Source organism: Centropristis striata, chromosome 8 (assembly GCF_030273125.1).
Source record: "Centropristis striata isolate RG_2023a ecotype Rhode Island chromosome 8, C.striata_1.0, whole genome shotgun sequence".
In the NCBI taxonomy this organism is placed as follows: Eukaryota; Metazoa; Chordata; class Actinopteri; order Perciformes; family Serranidae; genus Centropristis; species Centropristis striata.
The window spans coordinates 10,393,898-10,414,799 of NC_081524.1; the positions used below are offsets into that span (position 1 = coordinate 10,393,898).

At 37.0% G+C, this 20,902-nt stretch overlaps 2 protein-coding genes across 2 annotated transcripts; both read right to left on the minus strand.

Moving 5' to 3' along the window:
* Positions 1–589: 589 nt before the first annotated feature.
* On the minus strand, positions 590–9,834 carry opn9 (opsin 9). The gene is made up of 9 exons (XM_059338866.1): positions 8,422–9,834; positions 6,589–6,778; positions 4,268–4,418; positions 3,955–4,094; positions 3,482–3,620; positions 3,219–3,333; positions 2,351–2,431; positions 1,444–1,975; positions 590–976 (listed from the first exon to the last, which is right to left on the minus strand). Exons 2-9 carry the CDS (start codon positions 6,707–6,709, stop codon positions 711–713), a joined length of 1,545 nt encoding a protein of 514 aa, XP_059194849.1. The 5' UTR covers positions 6,710–6,778; positions 8,422–9,834; the 3' UTR covers positions 590–710.
* Positions 9,835–10,183: 349 nt separating this feature from the next.
* On the minus strand, positions 10,184–18,402 carry gapdh (glyceraldehyde-3-phosphate dehydrogenase). Its single transcript, XM_059338867.1, has 12 exons — positions 18,309–18,402; positions 17,799–17,847; positions 16,359–16,458; positions 15,449–15,555; positions 15,238–15,328; positions 15,020–15,135; positions 13,757–13,838; positions 13,473–13,624; positions 13,305–13,383; positions 11,527–11,610; positions 10,665–10,762; positions 10,184–10,580 (listed from the first exon to the last, which is right to left on the minus strand). Exons 2-12 carry the CDS (start codon positions 17,819–17,821, stop codon positions 10,511–10,513), a joined length of 1,002 nt encoding a protein of 333 aa, XP_059194850.1. The 5' UTR covers positions 17,822–17,847; positions 18,309–18,402; the 3' UTR covers positions 10,184–10,510.
* Between the last annotated feature and the right edge of the window lie 2,500 nt (positions 18,403–20,902).

Consider the following 20,902-nt stretch of genomic DNA (forward strand, 5'->3'; position numbering starts at 1 on the left):
TTAACTGATAATAGGCTTGTGGTGCGTTATGTCTTATCTTCTACACTTGTACCTTACCTGGTTGCTTGGTAACTGCTCATCAAATTTCTCTGCCAAGAAGTTTAAAAACAGAAAAACAAAAAGGTATCACCTACAACGCAGAATTCTTCCTTTATCACCTTCATGGCTGTTAATATTTGTTATTTTTTCTTCAAGTCCTTGAGTTTAATCAAAGTACCAGGCAGCAAAACTGGGCCAGCTGGTGTGGAAAAAGCAAGTAAGCAGAGTGGAGGACTGTAGGAATTAATGGTGCATTTGTGGCCCCTGAATTTATCTGGTGACATCACAACCATTTACCAGGACAATGACAAATAGTATTCAACAGTGGTGGAAGAAGTATTCAGATCCCCTTTTAAGTAAAATGACTAATGTATAACTGTGAAATTACTCACTACAAGTAAAAGAGATTTGTTAAAACATAAATGTTTTTATGTTAAATCTTGACCTGAAAAGTAACTAAAGCTGGCAGCTTCATGTAGTGGAGTAGAAGTTTAAAGTTACATAAAAAGGAAATATTCAAGTAAAGTACACATACAACAAGTCAAGTCAACAAGAAAAGAAAGCCCAATAAATCTAAATTCATAGTCATAATTCAATTATTTTATTGGAACTCAGAATGCCAGAGCAGCACTAGGAGAAGCCTTCTTAAAGCCCTGTATCTGTCCATCTGTCTATGTCTTAATATCAGTGCTGGATGTGGACCCTCTTAGATTTCTCCTTGTCCATCCATTAATGCTGCAGTGTCTCTCCATGTTGCCTTGAGTGTCCGAGGAATAAAAATCCAATGCAACAGCCCCTACTGAGATATTATCTCCCCCAATCTCCCCACTGCTGCTCCCTCTCTTCTTCTTGTAACTTTTTTTTCTTTCCACAGACAAAGACACTGGGTCGCTTCGTTTCCTCCTCCAGCTCTGGCAGTAGGAGATGCTCATGCTCCCTTAAAGAGAAGATAAGAAAAGGAGACTCAAAACATGGTCCTGCAGAAATCAATATTTGGGTAACGCTTTATATTAAGGTCCTTGTAATAACCATTAATTAACAAGTAATAAGGCCCTTGTAAGTCCTTACAAGATGCTTATTAACATTATTGTGTGTTTATAAGCTTATATAAGTGTTAATAATGGCATTACAAACACCCATGACCCACCCATTATGTCTTTGCCATGCCTTTATTAATCTTATTTTGTTTGCTTATTGATATTAAAATATACTTTATTGCTCATCTATTATAAGTTAACTATAAGTTAACTATGCTTTTTGCAACTACCGGATCTAAAGCGAGAACAATGCCTTATTACTTGTTAATTAATGGTTATTAAGGACCTTACTATAAAGCGTTACCAATATTTGCACTATTTTACAACAACAACAAAAAAACATGTCAGTTTTGCTCCTGTTACTTACTTTCACCTAAACTCTCCTTCCTCCCCTGCATTCGCCTCCTCTCAGCCTTCTCTTGGCCAAACACCATCTCATATACGTCATCCCTGAACTCCCTGTTCATGATCTGGTAGATGAAAGGGTTCATCATGCAGTGGGACTTAGCAAACATAGCAGGGATCAAGGTGACTAAAGGTGAGAGACAGGACATCGGCTGGGGGCTCCTGGTCTCTAGTTCAACTTCTTTGTCCAGCTTGGATCTGAACATGGGATCACTGGTTATGGCCACTGAGTTCATGTTGTTCACATCATTCCATTTGTCGTCAGGGGTGTAATAGATTCCTCTGTAATACTCTCTAGCTGTCCAGTTCAGCAGTGACGAGATGTCCAGGATATTTGGAGCATCTGGAGAGTTTGAAGCACCACCAGTAGACTCCTCCACCACAGTCTGTAAAGATGCCTCCTGGTCATCTCTGGGAATGAGTGCAGAGATCAGAGACACAGTAGCATACGGTGTCCAGGCCACGAGGAAGGAAATGCACACCACAGCAGCCATCTGGAAAAAACATGGATGGATGGATGCATACTGAACGGAATACCTCTGGCCTCTACCTTCAAAACGTCACTCAAAGAGACACATACCAGCCAGGAGGAGACTGAAAATGACCATAAAGAGACAAAAAAAAACAACTACAAAGAGACACAAAAATTACACATAACAGAAAAAGCACTGCAAAATCACCACGAAGACAAATAAAATGACTTCAAAGAGATACACAATCACCACAGAGAGACACAAAAAGACTGGGGCAAACAACCACGGCAGGGGTTCACTGCCTCATAATCCGCCCGTGAACATACAGGTTTATTTTCCGTGCAGAATGTACGTTTATATCAAGGAATCTTGATCTTGATCCTGATGAGGATTTACCTTTGCAAGTCTCAGGTCTTTACTGGTGTGACTGACAGAGGAGGACGGAATAGATGCCAGAATGCGATTAGATCTGTAGACCTGCAAACACAAAGGACACTTCATACTTTTGCTATTTGCAATACACAAACACTTTGTTGTATTGCTACAAGAATTACATAAATAAAACTTGATTATATATACAGTCATGAAAAAAAATATTAGACCATTGTTTTTCTTCAACTTCTTGTTCATTTTCATGCCTGATACAACTAAAGGTACATTTGTTTGGACAAATATAATGATAGCAACAAAAATAGCTCATAAGAGTTTAATTTGACAGCTGATATCTAGACATTTTCCATGGTTTTCTTGATAATAACCAAAATCAGTATCAAGAAAATCATGGAAAATGGCCAGGGCAAGGTTTACTTTATGTACACATACATACATAAATTTTGCAGACACTTATATCGTATATTGTTAATTGTATTAACCAATTAAGTTTAATAAAATAACCTGCAAAAAATTATAAATAATAATGAAAATTTCCAAACTTCATGAAGTTTTATGCTGCACCATTCTCCCCTGGAGGCCTGTGTTATTCTCTCTAGAGGTGCATATTCCTTAAAAAACAAAATTAAATTCTTAAAATGACCACAAACTAACTGAGGCGTTTGTTGGCTGACATCTGAGTCAATAGGGTGTTGCTTCGTTGATCATTTGGTAATTTCCCTGCATCCTTGAGGAAGTATTGGTGTAAAATTGCTGTGTCTTTTTCACTGCTATCACTAGGGGGTGCCAGAATTGCAATTTTTATATTCTACACATAGTTTATTTTTTAAACTATAGACTGTCTAAATTAGCAGCAACTGTCAATTGTCCTCACCCTCAGCAGGATGGCCAAGTATGAAGCGAGGATGGCGAGCGTAGGAACTCCGAAGCACAATACCAGGACTAGGAAAATATAGATTCTGTCATTTAGAGACGACCTCATTCCCCACCTTTGAAATAGCAATACAGGCAGACTGGTTATCACTCACATGTTTGTCTGCAAATGCATGAAGAATACAAATCAGAGAACGCACAGCCAGACATCTGCTGACTTTTGCATCAGTAAACAACAGAGGAATCGAGCAGCACTGAGATTACCAGTTGATGGTGCAGCTGGTCCCATATGGTTCAGGTCCATAACTGCCAAAGCCGAACAGAGGCAGCAAGGCCCAGAACAGTGTGTAAACCCACACCAGCGCTATGGACAGAAACCCATGGCGCCGCTCAATCCACTGACCTAGAAGGCAAAAGAAGCATGACACCAGTTAATGAACAAAGTGTGATTGTTTTCGTTCTTGTGTAAGCAATAATCGGTACTGACATTCATGGGATGTCTTGACATTTCACTTTACTGTTTTCTAGGAACATCCTTGGAGTAAATTGGCCTTTAGTGTTACACAAGCAAACATCGATCAACGAATGGCATTTAAATCAATACACGTGTCGGAAGTGAGGGACTTGTGCAGAATAGAATGTTGTATTGGTAGAGTTTGTGTAAATGCATGTGATGCAAGAATAATCTAACATATTTAGAGTGCAGTCATGTGTGTATTGTATTATCTCAGTCTTGCCATATCTTAAGCAGCAAATCTTCAGGCAGCGGTCCAGAGAGATGAGACAGGTGGTGAGCAGAGAGCCGATGCCAAACACAAAGCCCTGAATGCCGTACCAAAGACATCCTGTCTCCCCAAACACCCAGGCATGACACAGGCTGAAAGAGGCAAAGAAAGATTTTAGTCTCCCAGTTTAATGGATTATCACATTCTGTCCCTGATAACGGACTGCTGGCCTGGATGTTGTTTGTATTTTACTCACAGTGGTACCACCTGAGATTCATTCCGGGCTGTACTTATTGGTTGCTTTATTGGTATTGGTATTTTCTACCTGGAAATTATGAAAAACGGCCCTCCTAAGAGGCTGAAACCAAGATCCAAGAGGGCCAGGTTGATGGTCATGAGCTCTGGAGGTCTGAGCTTCTTTCTCTTCCTGCAGTAGATTAACAATGACATGCCATTCCCCAGAAATGACATGACACCTGGAAGGAAGAATAATATCTGGAGTCAATGGAGAACAAGAATATAAATTAGATATAAAGAGGGATAAATAAAAGAATAAATACATGTGGAAATCACATTTCTGTTTCTATTCATGTATGTATATATATTTATTTTTTATTAGAATTTTGTGTCAAATATATATACTGAAGCAACTGAGTGTGTTTATCATCCTCATACTAACAGTATCAATTCAAAAACAAACAATTAGGGAGTCAGCTTTCATTACAGCTTAACTAGTAATCTCAGTAAACAAAATTAGGCCTCAGGCATTACATAGTGGAGTTAATTACTGACATTTTATGTACATTTTTATACTGATTTATTTTATACTGTGTAATTTATTGATTTTATTGATTTCCATATTGATTTTGCTTTCCCTTATCAAAAGAGGCAAAAGATAAATAAATATACAGTCGACGAACTTAAATTACACCTGGAGAAAGACAGTATATTGAGTCACAGGGGTGCCATAAAAAAGAAAAAACTTGTGAAATAATAAGTTAATTAAAAAGCTATAAAAAGGAATAAATAGAAGAATAAATAAGTAGCCTTGATCTGTAAAATATATATATATATATATATATATATATATATATATATATATATATACATGCAAAAGAATAAATATAAAAATGTCACTTTTATTTATTCATCTTTTTTCTTCTTTTAATTATATAAATTGTTTATTTTTCCTTATTTTTTCTTTCCATTCTTGTTTCTGCTTTTCCTGACTGGAAAAGGTGATAAATAAATATATATTTTTAAAAATATATGTATAATTAAATATATATGCATATACAGAAATACATGAAAAAATAAATGTGTGTGTGTGTGTGTGTGTTTGACCAGAGGACATCAGGGTGGATGGATCAATACACAAATTTTAACTATTTTCTTTAACACACACTAATAAGCTGCTTTGTTCCACCTGAACACACAGAGGGCCAATTAGTCAAAGTAAAGCACAGAAGAACTTATTGACGGAGACAGCAGAGCCTCTCTTCAGCTGTAACATCGATTTATAGAGCTAAACAACTGTCTGGTTTGGTCTTTTATACATAAACTTTAATCAAAATACAAAATGTCTTATTTTGTCTTGTACAATATGAAAGAATGTTCATGACATTAGCATAAATATTCCCTTTAAAATGTCCCTTGTAGTAGGTTTATAGACTTATAAAGACTCAGTCTAGGGTAGGGCTGGGCGATATATCGATATAAAAAATATATTGATATATTTTGGAATGTGATATGGAATTAGACCATATCGCATATATCGATATATATATATATATATATATATATATATATATATATATATATATATATATATATATATATATATATGTGTATATATATATATATATATATATATATATATAATTTTTTTTCTTTCTTTACATATAAATGCTGCCCTTAGTAGGGTTTGTCATATTTAGTTCTTTTGTAATGTTCGTTATTCTTTTCTCATATAAATATATTTATTTCAGAAAAAGATTGGCCTATTTTATTTCATAGGTTATTTTTAGTTAAGACATCTTTTTATTTAAATGTGCACTTTATGGAGCTTTGATTTTTTTTCAAAAAAAGGTACTCTTGTTGTTGTACAATATTCATGTTCACTTAAATAAACGGTTTAAATAAAAAATACTTGTGACATGTCATATTTGGCTTTAACTTTGACTGAACATTTGCTCTCACTTTGCGATAAAAATATTGGGATTTATATCGTATATTGATATTCAGCCTAAATATATTGGGATATGACTTTTGGTCCATATCGCCCAGCCCTAGTCTAGGGTATACTATTTTATTTATTCTGTGTTTGCTTGTGACACCACTTGATTGGAGCTGCAGTACATTACATTTATTGTAATTCAAAGAGACAGTTATCATGATTATTTATTTATTTATTTATTGATATAGTATTTAAGATTCAAAAACAAAAGGCTACATTCTTTGATCATCACTTTATATGCAATGGGCGTGATATATTTGGTATTTTTGGAAACATGGGATCTTTACTAGACTTTAAGATCAATTTCAGCTGGTTTGGAGTTGCCAAAAATAAGAGCGGATAACCTTTCCTCACAAAAAACCCCATCAGAGACATAAGTGTCCTCTGAAAGTGTCTTAAAGCATGCTCACATGTGAAGGTAAGGAAGACGGCTACAGCTAGGTCTGCAGCGCGGGGCAGTCGGGAGAGGAACAGCGGGTTGATGGACGAGGGGACGAACCAGGAGTCCCTCTGTGAGACATTCTCTCCCATGGATGTCCTACACTGACCCACAGCAGCATACAGAGAGGAGAGGCAGCACCTGGGGCCTCAAAAGAGACACTGAAGGTGCAAAACAGAGAAGAATTTAAAACACTGTGATACTGTGACAAATACAAAGGTGAATTAGCAGCACATGGAAGTAACATTTTCTCACAAGGAGGGACATGTCATGCAGCAGAGGTATTAATATGCTGACAGATATATCCTGTGTGGGAATGGCTTAATATTTTTACTCAATTTTAATCTGCTTTTAATGTGCACACAAAAATAACAGGAGAGCAGCCTGTCCAAAGCTCCTCTCAAACATCCAGTTTAACAGAACAATGTGTATTTATATATTTGTGGAAATCTAAAGATAAATGCATAAATGAACCAATAATTTGAAATATAAAGGTAAATGTATAATAATAATAATATAAAATGAATCATTTCATTTATTTGTTCTTTTGTCTCTTTTACTAATTTCTATTTTTTATGTGTATTTTTAAGGTATTTTAATTTTATTTCATCATTTATTTCAGGGAAAAGAATAGTAGGAAAATAAAGGGATAAATCGATATAAATTACATTATACACAGTCATGGAAAAAATTATTGGACCACCCTTGTTTTCTCCTTGCTTCCTTGTTAATTTTAATGCCTGGTACAACTAAAGGTACATTTGTTTGGACAAATATAATGATAACAACAAAAATAGTTTATAAGAGTTTAACTTAAGAGCTGATATCTAGCCATTTTCCATTGTTTTCTTGATAATGATAATGGTTTTGGTTATTATCAAGAAAACCATGGCTAGATGGCTAGATATCAGCTCTTAAATTAAACTCTTTTGAAAAACTATATATTTTTAAATGTATTTAAATATATATATATTTAAATACATGTACTTTTAAACATATACAAAAATAAGAAATATGAAAATAAAATAAATATGTATCACTAATTATTTATTCTTTTATTTATGTATTTTTCTATATAGTTGCACATTAATTTATTCATTTATTCCTTAATAAAAAGAAAAGGATATTTCTCTCTCCAGTCCTTCAAGGTTCAATATTAATAAGATTACTTGAGAAGTGTTTCTTAAATATCAGAGATTACTTAATGATGATAACAATACTTGACATTTACATACAGTGGTGGAATGTAATTAAGTTGATAAACTCAAGTACTTAAGTGCATGTTCAAGGTTTTTTCACAGTGTGGTATCAGTCATTCACTTAAGTAAAAATCAGAATGCTCTGCTTGCAACATCATTTGCAGCTCTATTAAGAAAATGTTTCCTTTTTTCTGAAGGTTATACAGTTTTCCACTGCTTGCCATGGTTTCATGATCACAGGAAAAGTGTTGATTGTCTCACCACAGTAGAAGTGTGGATCGGAGGGTTGTGAATGCACAAATGAGTCACGGTTGAAGACTTGTTGATAATCAATAACAAGCAATCATAGGTAAAAACCAAGGATCTTCAACACAGACATCTGACATTCAATGTATCCCTGCAGCCATTCAGCTGAATCTCATGAGTGACAAAGGGGTCAAAAGGTTAATGAAAAGATGATTGAACACTGTCACATGTGGACAAGGCAATAACAAAGCAAGTTCCTTGACCTACAATCCTCTTTTTACTCTTTTTTTCTCCTCTGCAAACTCTAGACATCCAAGAATGTAGCATAAAAACACATTAAAACGAGCATCACCACTCACCTTACTGATGTCCGGCTGTCCGTCTCTTCCTGTGCTCTCCCAGCCGGCCTTACAGCAAAGATCGTCTCTTATATTTTATTTTATCTCAACCTGAATCCTCTCTCTGCATGAGGCATTCGTGTTGACACTGGCTCACTCAGTGAGAGACCTGCATACTGAGAAACTATGTAGGAGGTAGGGAGGGAGAGAAGGAGAGAGAGAGATAGAGAGAGAGAGAGAGAGAGAGGGTGGGGGGTATAGCACATATAGTCAGCATCACTCAGCTGCTGTTGTGGAAGAACTGTGGCTTCAATCTTGAAGATTAAAGGAAGCTTAGTAGTGTCACGAGATACAGAGGTAAATAAATAAATAAAGTTAACTTTGGTATCTGATCTTCTACTTGACACAAATTGAAATTACACAACACTTTTCAGTTGCTGGTTTTTTTTTTGGTTATATAAGTAAAATAAAATTGAACTGATTGATGCCACTAATTGATAAAGCCTTTGAAAACTGCATCCAATAGCAAATTTGAAAGCTGCCATCTTATTTTTACACGAGGAGCCCTTTGGATGGGTTTTATAGAAGAAATTGTAAAATAGTCACATTTTGGTCATAAACTGGTATTAAAAAAATAGTTAATTTTTCAAACTACAGACATTCTAAAAAGGATAAAGTAACATTTTCATTCATATACCTTTGGGTACACAGGTTGTTGATTTATAAAAAATAACATCTTTAACAAACAACCAAAAACCAGTTTGATATTTCCTGGTTTGAACACAAAAAACATGTAGCAAAATAAAAAGATTTTATTTTTGTTGTTTTTTTGCAAGTGAACCATTCCAATGTGTTTGCTGTAGAGCTATCAATACACTTATACTTCAGTTTAGTGTCGTTTCCCTCACTAGAAAGCGAAACACCACTAAATGTCTAAATTGCGTTCCTCTTTGACTATATTCTCCAGGGTTCATACACCTTTTCCAATGTCTGATTCAAGTACTTTTGCAGCACCTCACAGCTGTGGTAAATTACATGTTCATATAAAACACATACACATTAAATTATATGTGATTGTGTTATAAAACATGTTTTATAACAGCATTGTACAACAGGTGTGACATAATTTAAACCCAACAAAGTGTCACGTTTCAAAATATGTCAAGTGTTTGTAAACAGACGATAATGAATCTTAGCACGTTTTCAACCTCGAAAAAACATTAAAATTCAAGTGTTTCCTGTCTCTAGCCTCCTTGAAACAATAATCAATAAATCCTTTAAAAATCAGCAGAGCTCATTTAGCCCCATGAGACTCCTACAGATTCAAACAAGTGACTGAGACGGATGGATGGTGAGCAAGAATAACTTAAAAAGCCTTATATTGAAAAATTATAGTGGGCTTTTTTCCAGTTGTGTTATTTATGCTGCAGTGCCCCCCCCCCCCCCCCCCCCCCCTGATGGAGCAGGTATTGATCAAGATTAAAAGGAGGTTAAAGTGGAAATTACAGTACATCTTGTGACCTTTTATAAAAGCAATGTAGGGTTACAAAAATTGATTTGTGCAAAAAGATCCCGCCTGATAAAGACACCATGCCATTAAGCACCATCAGTGTATTCCCACAGGAGGGAAATTATGAGATGTATGGATAAATGCCTCTAGTAAGGGTTTGCCAAGTCACTGACCTATATATGAATCTGATGATATCAGCGTTATGAACCAAGCAGAGCGGTTTCTTAAAATATAGATCTGCTCTGTGCAGTGATTGAAGAGAAAAGCAGAGGGTGATTCTCACAAACAGAGGACTTTATTTCAGCCACTGACTGCAGTACTTGAGCACTACAGACAGACACAGACTCTCACACTTTAACTCCATCTCACACAAGAACAGAACAGGGAATTGAATACAAAAAAAGTGATTGGTCACCAATTTAAATCTTTTTTGTTTGTCTGTGGGACCTTTCCTCAGGCATCTGATGTGGGTCGACTATTAGAAGGAACCGGGCATAGAGTCATAGATGGCACAACTTGTTATTGTGCATTTATAACTCTGGTATCAGGAGGATGTGGGTGATGTGGCACAGTGCAGTGACGAGCGATCGACTGGTTGGTTTACTCCTTGGCGGCCATGTGGGCCATCAGGTCGCAGACACGGTTGCTGTATCCGAACTCGTTGTCGTACCTGGTGAAGAAGAAGGAAAGGAGTCAATATGCATCACCGGGCAAAGATATGTGGATGTTAAAATAATGCATGCTGGAGGCGCACCATGAGACCAGCTTGACAAAGTGGTCGTTGAGGGCGATGCCAGCGCCGGCATCAAAGATGGAGGAGTGGCAGTCACCGTTGAAGTCTGTGGAGACGACCTGCAGGAGAGCAGAGAGAGGACGCCACGTTAAAGGATCAAAAGCTTAACTTCCTGAGACAAGCTTTTGCTTAGAATGTATGCTACTTCTCATAGCAATTTGGGATCAGTAAGATTTGATAATGATAAAAAAATAAGCACCTTTGAACAAGTAGGTTTTTTTTTTATATTAAAAAAAAGTGACTTCGAGTGCTGACAGTGTTTATTTTATTTCACCAAGGTGCAACAAAGTATAAAACTATTTCAAGGACTGAACCCAAATTGCAGAAACAAAAAAATGCTCTAAAAATCTTGTGATTTATTAACTTGTTATAACGAACGGAATGTTTTTTTGTTTGCTTCATACAAACTTTGAACATTTCACAAGGCTTTTAAATGTGTTTCATTGGTGTGTTTTTTGTTGTTGCAAAAAGCCATGTTCAATCGTTGAAATAACCAGTTTGATTCTTTGTCACACACTGGTGACTCAAATGAGTAATATTTAATCCAAAAATGTGTCAAATTTGCACAACTACAAATGTCATTAAATAAACAGGTTTCAATTATCCTTTTTGACTTATATCTCTGTCTTGGCTGTAGAATGTTTTGATAGAGTTTGCCACCATCTTATTTCTACACTAATAAGTATATTTAGCATTCTGCTTCCACTAGATGGCACAAAAAGCGTCCACTACAGAGGACAACAGGTCTAAGTTAAGCAGAATGAAGTAGGAAAGGTGCAGCGAACCCAAAATGTCCCCATGTGGATGAAAGAGAAACACGTACCTGGTGCTCAGTGTATGCCAGAACGCCCTTCATGGGTCCCTCAGCTGCAGCCTTCACAACCTTCTTGATGTCCTCGTATTTGGCCTGTTAAATTTGTATTACATAAAAAGGACTTAGAATTTTTTGAGTAACACCAGACTTTTAATCTAACACTCCAAGACCAAAGACCCAGGATCAATCTCTCCTTAATTTGACTTCCTGTCTGTAACCCTCTAGCTCTTTTCTTTTAACAAAGACATTGAAGGTGCAAAACAGAGAAGAATTTAAAACACTGATACTGTGACAACTACCAAGTGGAATAAGCAGCACATGGAAGTAACATTTTCTCACAAGGAGGGACATGTCATGCAGCAGAGGCATTAATATACTGACAGATATATCCTGTGTGGGAATGGCTTAATATTTTTACTCAATTTAATCTGCTTTTAATGTGCACACAAAAATAACAGGAGAGCAGCCTGTCCAAAGCTCCTCTCAAACATCCTGTTTAACAGAACAATGAGTATATATCTATGGAAATCTAAAGAAATACATAAATGAACCAATAATTTGAAATATAAAAGGTTAATGTATAATAATATAAAACAAGTAATTTCATTTGTTTGTTCTCTTGTCTCTTTTACTAATTTCTATTTTTTTTTTGTGCATTTTATTTTTTATTCCAGGGAAAATAAAGGGATAAATCAATATAACATGCATTTCCTGTCTGTGACCCTCTAGCCCTTTTCTTTTGCTGAAGATTTACATTTTTAGTTAATAGGGCTATGAATATATATACACGCATGAGAAAACACAAAACAGCTGAAACATTGACAGACAAGACACTGCATACATTAAAGACGCAGGAAAAGGAATAAGTGTTATATATGGAAATTGTGCATCAATTTTGTTTAGCTGCCATGCCAACCATGGATGTAATAAATAGATATTCAAATAGAAAAAAAGGGGGGGAAAGCAAAGAAATGGAGGTTATAAAAAGTGTTGTCAGTACTCCCACACTGTATGTTTACACTGTATGTGTAAACAATAAACTATATTCGGATTCTGAAAAATTACTCAAAACGTGAGAGAACAATGCATTCATTGGGGACTATTTTCAGTCATGATTAATCCACATTTGGTCTACTCGTTAGCAGTTAGAACTGTAATACATACAATGTAAACTCTTCATTTAAAATAAAAAATATATATAGTACATATGCTTATATTTGCATTTTCATTTTGTTCATTTTATGCTTCTTAAATGTTTGCAATACATGTTTTTATCTTTTTGAGCTCTACACAGGAAGTACAGGTACATCTAAAAAAAAAAACAACATATCATAGAAAGTTTATTTATGTCAGTAATTCATTCTATGTGTAATGGATCTATATAATGTGTTATTTCCACTTTTTGAATTCAAACATTTCATGTCTTAATTTATTTAATTTCATCTAATTATAATGATTATGGCTTACATTTAATGAAGATCTAAAATTCAGTGTCTCAAATTTTTTTGGACTATTTCAAGAGACCAATACTAAAAAGTATGTTTAATATGGAAATGTTGGCCTCTGAAAAGTATGTTATTGGCTATTTGACTTGAACTACTGGAAATGGACTTTTCCATCATATTCTAATAAACTGAGATGCAGCTGTATTTATTAGGATAAATTATTTACTTATTTGGCCTTTACTTTAATTTGTGGACAGTGAGAAAAATATAAAATATGACAGACTTTCAGTAAAACTAATGAGTTTGTTGAATGTCATGAGTGCTTCTAGTTTGGTCACTCACGGGTTTCTCCAGACGGACTGTCAGGTCGACCACGGACACGTTGGGGGTGGGGACGCGGAAGGCCATTCCGGTCAGCTTGCTGTAAAATGCAAACATACAGTAGGTAAGCTCACAGGTGTTCATACAGTAACGTACTATATAATGTAATGAGACAGGTTTGGTACGGACCCGTTGAGCTCAGGGATGACCTTGCCGACAGCCTTGGCTGCTCCAGTGGAGGCGGGGATGATGTTCTGGCTGGCACCGCGGCCGTCCCTCCACAGCTTGCCGGAGGGGCCGTCCACGGTCTTCTGGGTGGCGGTGATGGCATGAACTGTGCTCTGACGGAGAAAGACACAGAGAGGAGGATGATTAAATATGGCTCGACCCTCCCTCTAACTTTGTAATGTCATGTTGGTGTTTATAATGTGCTTTAAGAGGCTGCTGGGCATCTCCAGTGTGTTAATTCTCACCATCAGACCCTCAATGATGGTGAAGTTGTCGTTGATGACCTTGGCCAGGGGAGCCAGGCAGTTGGTTGTGCAGGAAGCGTTGCTACGGAGAGGCAAAATGACAACGTCAGTTAACTGAGGATTTTCAAAATAAAAGGCACCGTCTCAAAAAGTTTTTGCATGACAAATTAAACTTTTTTATTTTTTTATACACATCAGAAGCAGACCTGCATAGACAGAAACCCTTAATACTGATGCAACAGGTTCAAACTACAGCTTTTTTATTGTGGAAGCATAAACAAAACCTTTTCAATGTGCAACCTGATATGTAGATACAGTCATGGGAAAAAAAAAAATGAGAGCACCCTTGTTTTATTCACTTTATTGTTAATTTTAATGCCTGGTATAACTAAAGGTACATCTGTTTGGACAAAAAAATTCCATGGTTTTCTTGATAATGATTTTGGTTATTATCAAGAAAACCATGGAAAATGTCTAGATATCAGTCCTTAAATTAAACTCTTATGAGCCATTTTTGTTGTCATCATTATATTTATCCAAACAAAAGTACCTTTAGTTGTACTAGGCATTAAAATGAACAAGATATTGAAGTAAAAGGGTGATCTAATCATTTTTTCCATGGCATGTACATTTGCCCTTACAGCACTATTAGTAAGAAGAAGTCCATTACTGTCCATTAGTGGAGGGTTGCTCAATGCACAACAGAAGTGAACAGTAGGATCAAGATGACACATTGCATTGACTACCAACTATTAATGATAGAATATCATAAGATTAAATTATCCTCTTTACAACTTGTAAGATATGAAACAGCTACTTCATTGGTACTTCAGGTGAAGGAAAACTTGTTTTTTGGCTATAGTTTAACTTTGGTTGAAATGACTGTTCTATGCTGGTTGAACAGTGGTGCCACGGATGGTTTCATTAGATTATGGAGACTATTAATTCAGCATCTAACTCAAATCTCTGGCATGTTTACCACATGTATAATCTGTCCTTACTTGATCTTTTTAGTGCCGGTGCCTCTGTTAACTGGTCAGATTATCCAAATGACACCACTAAAAGGTTTTTGTCCCCCTTTATCTTATGTCGTTTGGTTCATTTGTTTTTTTCCTGATTAATACTTCCCAAGTTTCCATATTACAGTTAAAGTAAAGTAAGACGTGCAAATGTTGTACCCAACCAGTCTTATTTTTACTAGAAAAACACTTGTTAAGAAAAGCATAATTATCCAAACAGTGTGAGATACCGTCGGATTCTTACCTGACAACAGCCAGGGATTTGTCGTACTTCTCGTGGTTGACGCCCATGACGAACATGGGGGCGTCAGCACTGGGTGCAGAGATGATGACTCTCTTGGCACCACCCTTCAAGTGAGCCTGCAATGTGTTTAAAAATAATATTTCATTCATGTCCTTTTTGGCCAACTGCATGCAGCGTCTCATTTTTTAAAATTCAATAGTTTGGATTGAGATACATACAGAGGCCTTCTCAATGGTGGTGAACACACCAGTGGACTCAACAACGTACTGGGCACCAGCATCACCCCACTTAATGTTAGCGGGGTCCCTCCTGAACAACAGAAACAGAATAAAGAAAAGTTAGTCACAGCCAATACTTAGTTCTTTCTCTTGCCATTGTGTGATTAAACTGGAACTCTTTCGACATTAGAAGCCTGATTATCGAACTCACTCGTGGAAAACGGTGATTTTATGTCCGTCGATGACCAGCTTGTCACCCTCCAGCTTGACCTCTCCCTTGTAGCGGCCGTGGGTGGAGTCATACTTGAACATGTAAACCTAAAAGAGGAAAAGTAAAGAACACATGAGGTTTAAGATTTATCGATCTAATTAACATAAAATATTAAAAGCTGACTGACAAAAGCCTTCACTCCATGTGGGAGCCAAGGTATATTTATAGAAGTAAAAGTCAATAAATAGGAACAATTTCAGTGTGTTTTATGTTAAGTTCAAATCAGTCAGATAAACATAAATGTAATTCATGTTAATATAAGAATAATATTTGTATAAAGATGTTATTTTTGCACCTCTTGTTATGAGCATTAAGGCAGGTTACTGTGACTTTAAGAGAAAAGTTTGGGGTTTTTTGGGCCAAGGGCTTTGAAGTGATTTCTTTTAGTTGAGGCTCAAAGGACCGAGCCACACGGTTTCCTTACTGCAGTTATAGTTATTGATTAGGGAAAATAAACATTGAACACTCTTGTAAGAACAGAACAGTGGAATAAAGATTTGTTATAATTTTTATGAGTACTGTAGAAGTTTTTTTCCCCTTGTCAAGTAACTTAACACCTGTAAAACCAAGGTCTCCTGGGCTTCAACCACTACACTAAGTATTTAAGTTCGCCAGTGTGAATAGATGCAGGAATAATGAATGCACTCATCAGTCAGATGGAAATTACATGTACATATATTTTACCAATTTTGAATTCATTATATTTTTGAGTGATTCTCATCTTCCACCAATTTCAGAGTTTGTAAAAGATCTGAAAAAGCCATCAACTATCACCTAAAGTTTACAAGCATACAGTGTTTATTAATTTAAGCTCATTATGATGCCTTTAAATTCAATCATCTTCACTCACCATGTACTCCAGGTCGATGAAAGGGTCATTGATTGCCACAATCTCCACCTTCTTGGACATGAAGCCAGCACGGGTCACCAGACGACCGATGCGGCCGAATCTGAAAAGAGAACAGTGTTGTTTCTTATTCTGGCCTCTAGGTGGCGGTGTGACACCATGTCACTGGGTAATAAGATCCTGGTCATGTCTCTGAATGATGTTGAAATGAAGCTCCAGGTGAGGATAAAGTTGAAATAATCAGTCATGACAATGTAAAATTCTCCCTTTTGGCATTCACTTCATCCTAAGCATTACTGCTGTGGGAGACAAAGTCTTGAGGAGAGCTGAACCCACAGCTGAGGAAAGGGCAGGGTTCAGGAGGAGGGGCAGAGGGAGGTGTGTGTTGCACAGCTTATGGCTGCACAGCTCACACACTCTCCTCTCTGGGGGCTAAAGTCAAAACTAACCTCACGCCCAGTGACAGCAATGCACTGTTTGATCAGTGGCTGAGTTACTTTTTAACCACGGGTCCAAAATCCTGATACAGACAGTCTGTCCTCAGACAGTACGGGGGAGAACGAGGACGAGGGGCGGGCAGATAATGATAGGGAGGACTTTAACGTCACATCATGCGTGTTCAATAACAGCCAAGTTACGCAGGTCCCATACTGGTTGCTTCATACAGCAGAAAAACAATGTTGAACGACCCCCATGTCCAAGCCCACATTGTTATCTGCTGAAAAGCCAAAGTTCAAAGATCAGGAATAACGTGCGAGCAGCCGTGTGAGCACTCAGGTTGGTGCACGAGCATCTGTGCATTACAAAACACTTGTCTTTCTCAACTGCTGTATGGTGTCAATATTAACTCAGCAGAGGGAGGCTGTAGTTTACCATTTAATAATTCAAAGAGTTGAGAAGGGAGTTAACTGAAAGTGTTTTATAGAGTTATTCCTCCATACAGAGGCCTATAAAGCTTCAAAAACACTTAAAAATGTTATTTAATGATTTTTTTTAATTCATCAACAGCATGTTTCAGTGCAGATCTTCTTTCCCCCCTCAAATCATAGACTTAGTTTTTAATTAAATAAAAATCTCATATCCTACTGGACAGTCTGAACATTAACTTTTATAAAACACAGAAGAAATATTTTGTGGTTTCAATCTGAAATATTGGAAGGTGAGGTGTCTGCATTAAGCTGCTGCAAAACTTTATTTTATTTTAAACTGTTTTATCTTCATAAGCTTTAATCTATTTTAAATAATATAAATGAGTATATGTAGGTAAAATGTTAATGTGAAAACAAACAAAGAAGCTTTTAACTGGATGGTACATTTTAAAAAAATACCAAGTGTGTTCACAGATTAGAGGGGTGTGGTACGAGATCACACAGGCTGGCGTTGAAGTATGTGTTGCTTATTTGGTTAATTCTGAAAGGCAAGTGGATGAAAATGAGCTCTTACCCATTGATACCGACTTTCACCATTTTGCCTTGGGGGTTGTCCTAGTCCTCTGCAGGGAGAAATGAGAGCAGGAAAAGGATTAAAACATATCCTGTTAAAGATTGATAAGTCAATAATTTATGATGCCACATATTAGCTTTCACTTGATGACAGTTCCTCAGATTGTGCAATGAGATAAGCAGAGTTTTGGCAAAAGTATTCCACTGATAAGCTATCTGTGGCCATAGTCCAAGTAAATGTACATCTGCAAGAGTAGAAGCTACTGAATATGTGCAATAAAAAAGCAACTTTACATCCTCATAAGCAGCAATAATTGCATTTAAAACAGAAGTATAAAGCAATTTGAATTCGTGTGAACTTTATGACCACATTTATTTTCAAACTAGGTTCAATCAAGCACATGCAGATTGCCACCAGGTGTTTCTAAATGAGGCGGCTGCAGGGCCTCAGCAACAGGCTGCACAGCTGAGTCTGTCTGACTAAAATTATTTAGTTATTAAAGGTATTTACCGTTTGTGAGAAGCCTCAGTCTGTCTTGCGACTCCGGGTGTGAGTGGGGAAGAGCAAGGTTTAGCTGTGTGGTTTTATGATTGACCAGCGTGTGAAGCCACGCCCCCTCACGGGTCACCGCTCCTCGCCACGCCCCCTCTGAATGTCAAGGTCGTCAGCCTGCAGAGAGACATTCAGGCTGGCTTCTGCAACTTCCTGCGAGTTTATTGCTCTAGAAACTTTTCTATTGATTCATATTTCTGCTGCAAATCAGAGGCAATAAGCTCTGAAATATTCTGTTTAGCTTGATTATTTCAGCAGAAGCTCCAGTATCATGAAGCCTTCACCTGGACTTTAAGGGGTCTGGATATAGATACTGAGATATAAAAGTCCTCAGATAGTGGATTGAAAAAAGAGAGGCATCCCTCCCTGACCTTCTCAGTAAATAAAGTCACACGACGGATCAAATCTCTGTCTTCTGGAGTGTGACATTTAATGTCCAAAGACCATGACCTCTCACTTTCAGACTGTCTGTTGCTACTCAGCCTCTCCATCTCTGCAGCGGGAGTCAAAAGTTGAATCTCCGTTACTCAACTTGAACACATGATCATTACGCATGTGCAGACGAGGCATCTTCGGTCTGTTTGAGTTCATGTCTGGTTATTTTAGAAATGACAAAAACAGAATATGAAAGCTAAAAAGGAAGCATTTCACTGAGAGACAGCTTCCTTTGTGTGAATAAAAGTGCTGCACTTAAGGTTTTGGCAGTGCACTTTATTCTGCTGTGAAATTAAATGTCTTCACTTCTATTCACCGCACACAGAATATGACAAAGCCGGGACGTGTCAGAGTTTATTTTGACTCTTTTGTTGGCATTTGAATGGAAAGCACTTCAGAGGAGAATATAAAATGTTTAATCACAATAATGAGAATGTCGGTTTAAACCAGGAGGCTAATCAAGTTAAATCCTGTTGGATTAGTATCCCCCCTGGCTGCATGCTGAGGCCTCAGCAGCACACAGTCCTGACAGTGAATTGAAACTTTACCCAGAGCATGGCATCCTGTCACCACAGCACACCACAAACACATTACATGTCTGACTGGAACAAAGAGGACTTTCAGTAAAATACATTTTCCACCTCAGCAGATCATCTGGTCCTATTGTAATGAGTCTTTTCAGCAGACATCTGCATCAGATCTGGCCGGTGCTGGTGTGTTTTATGGCTGTGGTCCAGTTGTCCGGGCATAGCTGAGCTAACACCCCGAGTGCATGCCAGTCCTGGCCTCTGCTTTGCAGCTTAAGGTCAAAGAGGGGAAGTAAAGGTCATGGCTAAGATTAGACCTCGGCCGGCTAGTCAACACATTTAATACTCTCCGTACTGTAAATACTGCCTCATACACATTATATAATCCATATATAAACTCTAATCACAGGTTCAAATCAAAGTGAGTGGCAGTGGAATAAAATGACATGGTGAATTATTATTATAGACCAGTAGTGACTGTAAGACTTCAACTAAATGCAGCTTTTATGTATGTGAGTGTAATTGTATACTTATACTCTGGTTTACTTATCAAACAGTGACAAACAAAATATATGGATTGCAGTTTGCTGATCTCTCTGAGCACAGGTATGTCAGCAAATAAAAGCTGAGGCCATCTTTAACTAGATTTTTACAACTTCTGTCCTGTAAGTCTGGTGTAAAGTCCAGAGGGCAGCTCTGAGTGATGAGGAAGGAAAAAACACATGGAGTGACACTGCCACCTAGTGTTGCACTTTATATATATCATATTTCATATCAACATTAAAATTTAGCTAAAATACCTGAATTAATAAGTACAATACAAACTATACACTCATCGGCCACTTTATTAGGTAAAGTGAACTGCTTGTTTACACAAATATCTAATCAGCCAATCACATGGCAGCAACTCAATGCATTTATGCATGTAGACATGGTGAAGACGAGCTGCTGAAGTTCAAACTGAAGAAAGTGACTTTAACCCTTTATCAAGCAAAGGACCATATTTGGTAACTTGAGCGGACATCTATAACAGGTCTCCTCGCTCTCCGTGAGCTCATAGAACCACATGGATTTCTACATCACAGGTAGTGACACTGTGGCATCAGACCAATCAGTAAATCACACAAGATTCAAGCTTTCCAATATTGTCATTGTATTAAAAAAGTATACAACTAAATTTAAGTGTGCTTCTCATATATAAGGTGCTTTAAAAAAGACATTCAGACATTATGCATATGTAATAAGTAGTCTGAAAAGATAATAAATAGTTTAAAGGTAAAAGCTAAAGTGGTGATGGATGCAGATGATGTGTTATTGTCTATTTCGGGTTGCTGTGGGAAAGAGACTATAATAAATATAATAAAAATGATGACTCAATTGACCTCGATTTGCAATATAAAAATGAAACATTTTGCAAAAAGTCTTGTAATATCCTCCAATAACGCTTCAGGGTTGACATTTTCAATTTCCAGGAGTGCCCTATAAAGGGTTAAAGGTGGCATGGTTGTTGGTGTCAGACGGGCTGGTCTGAGTATTTCAGGAACTGCTAATCTACACAACCACCAGAGTTTACAGAGAATGGTCCAAAAG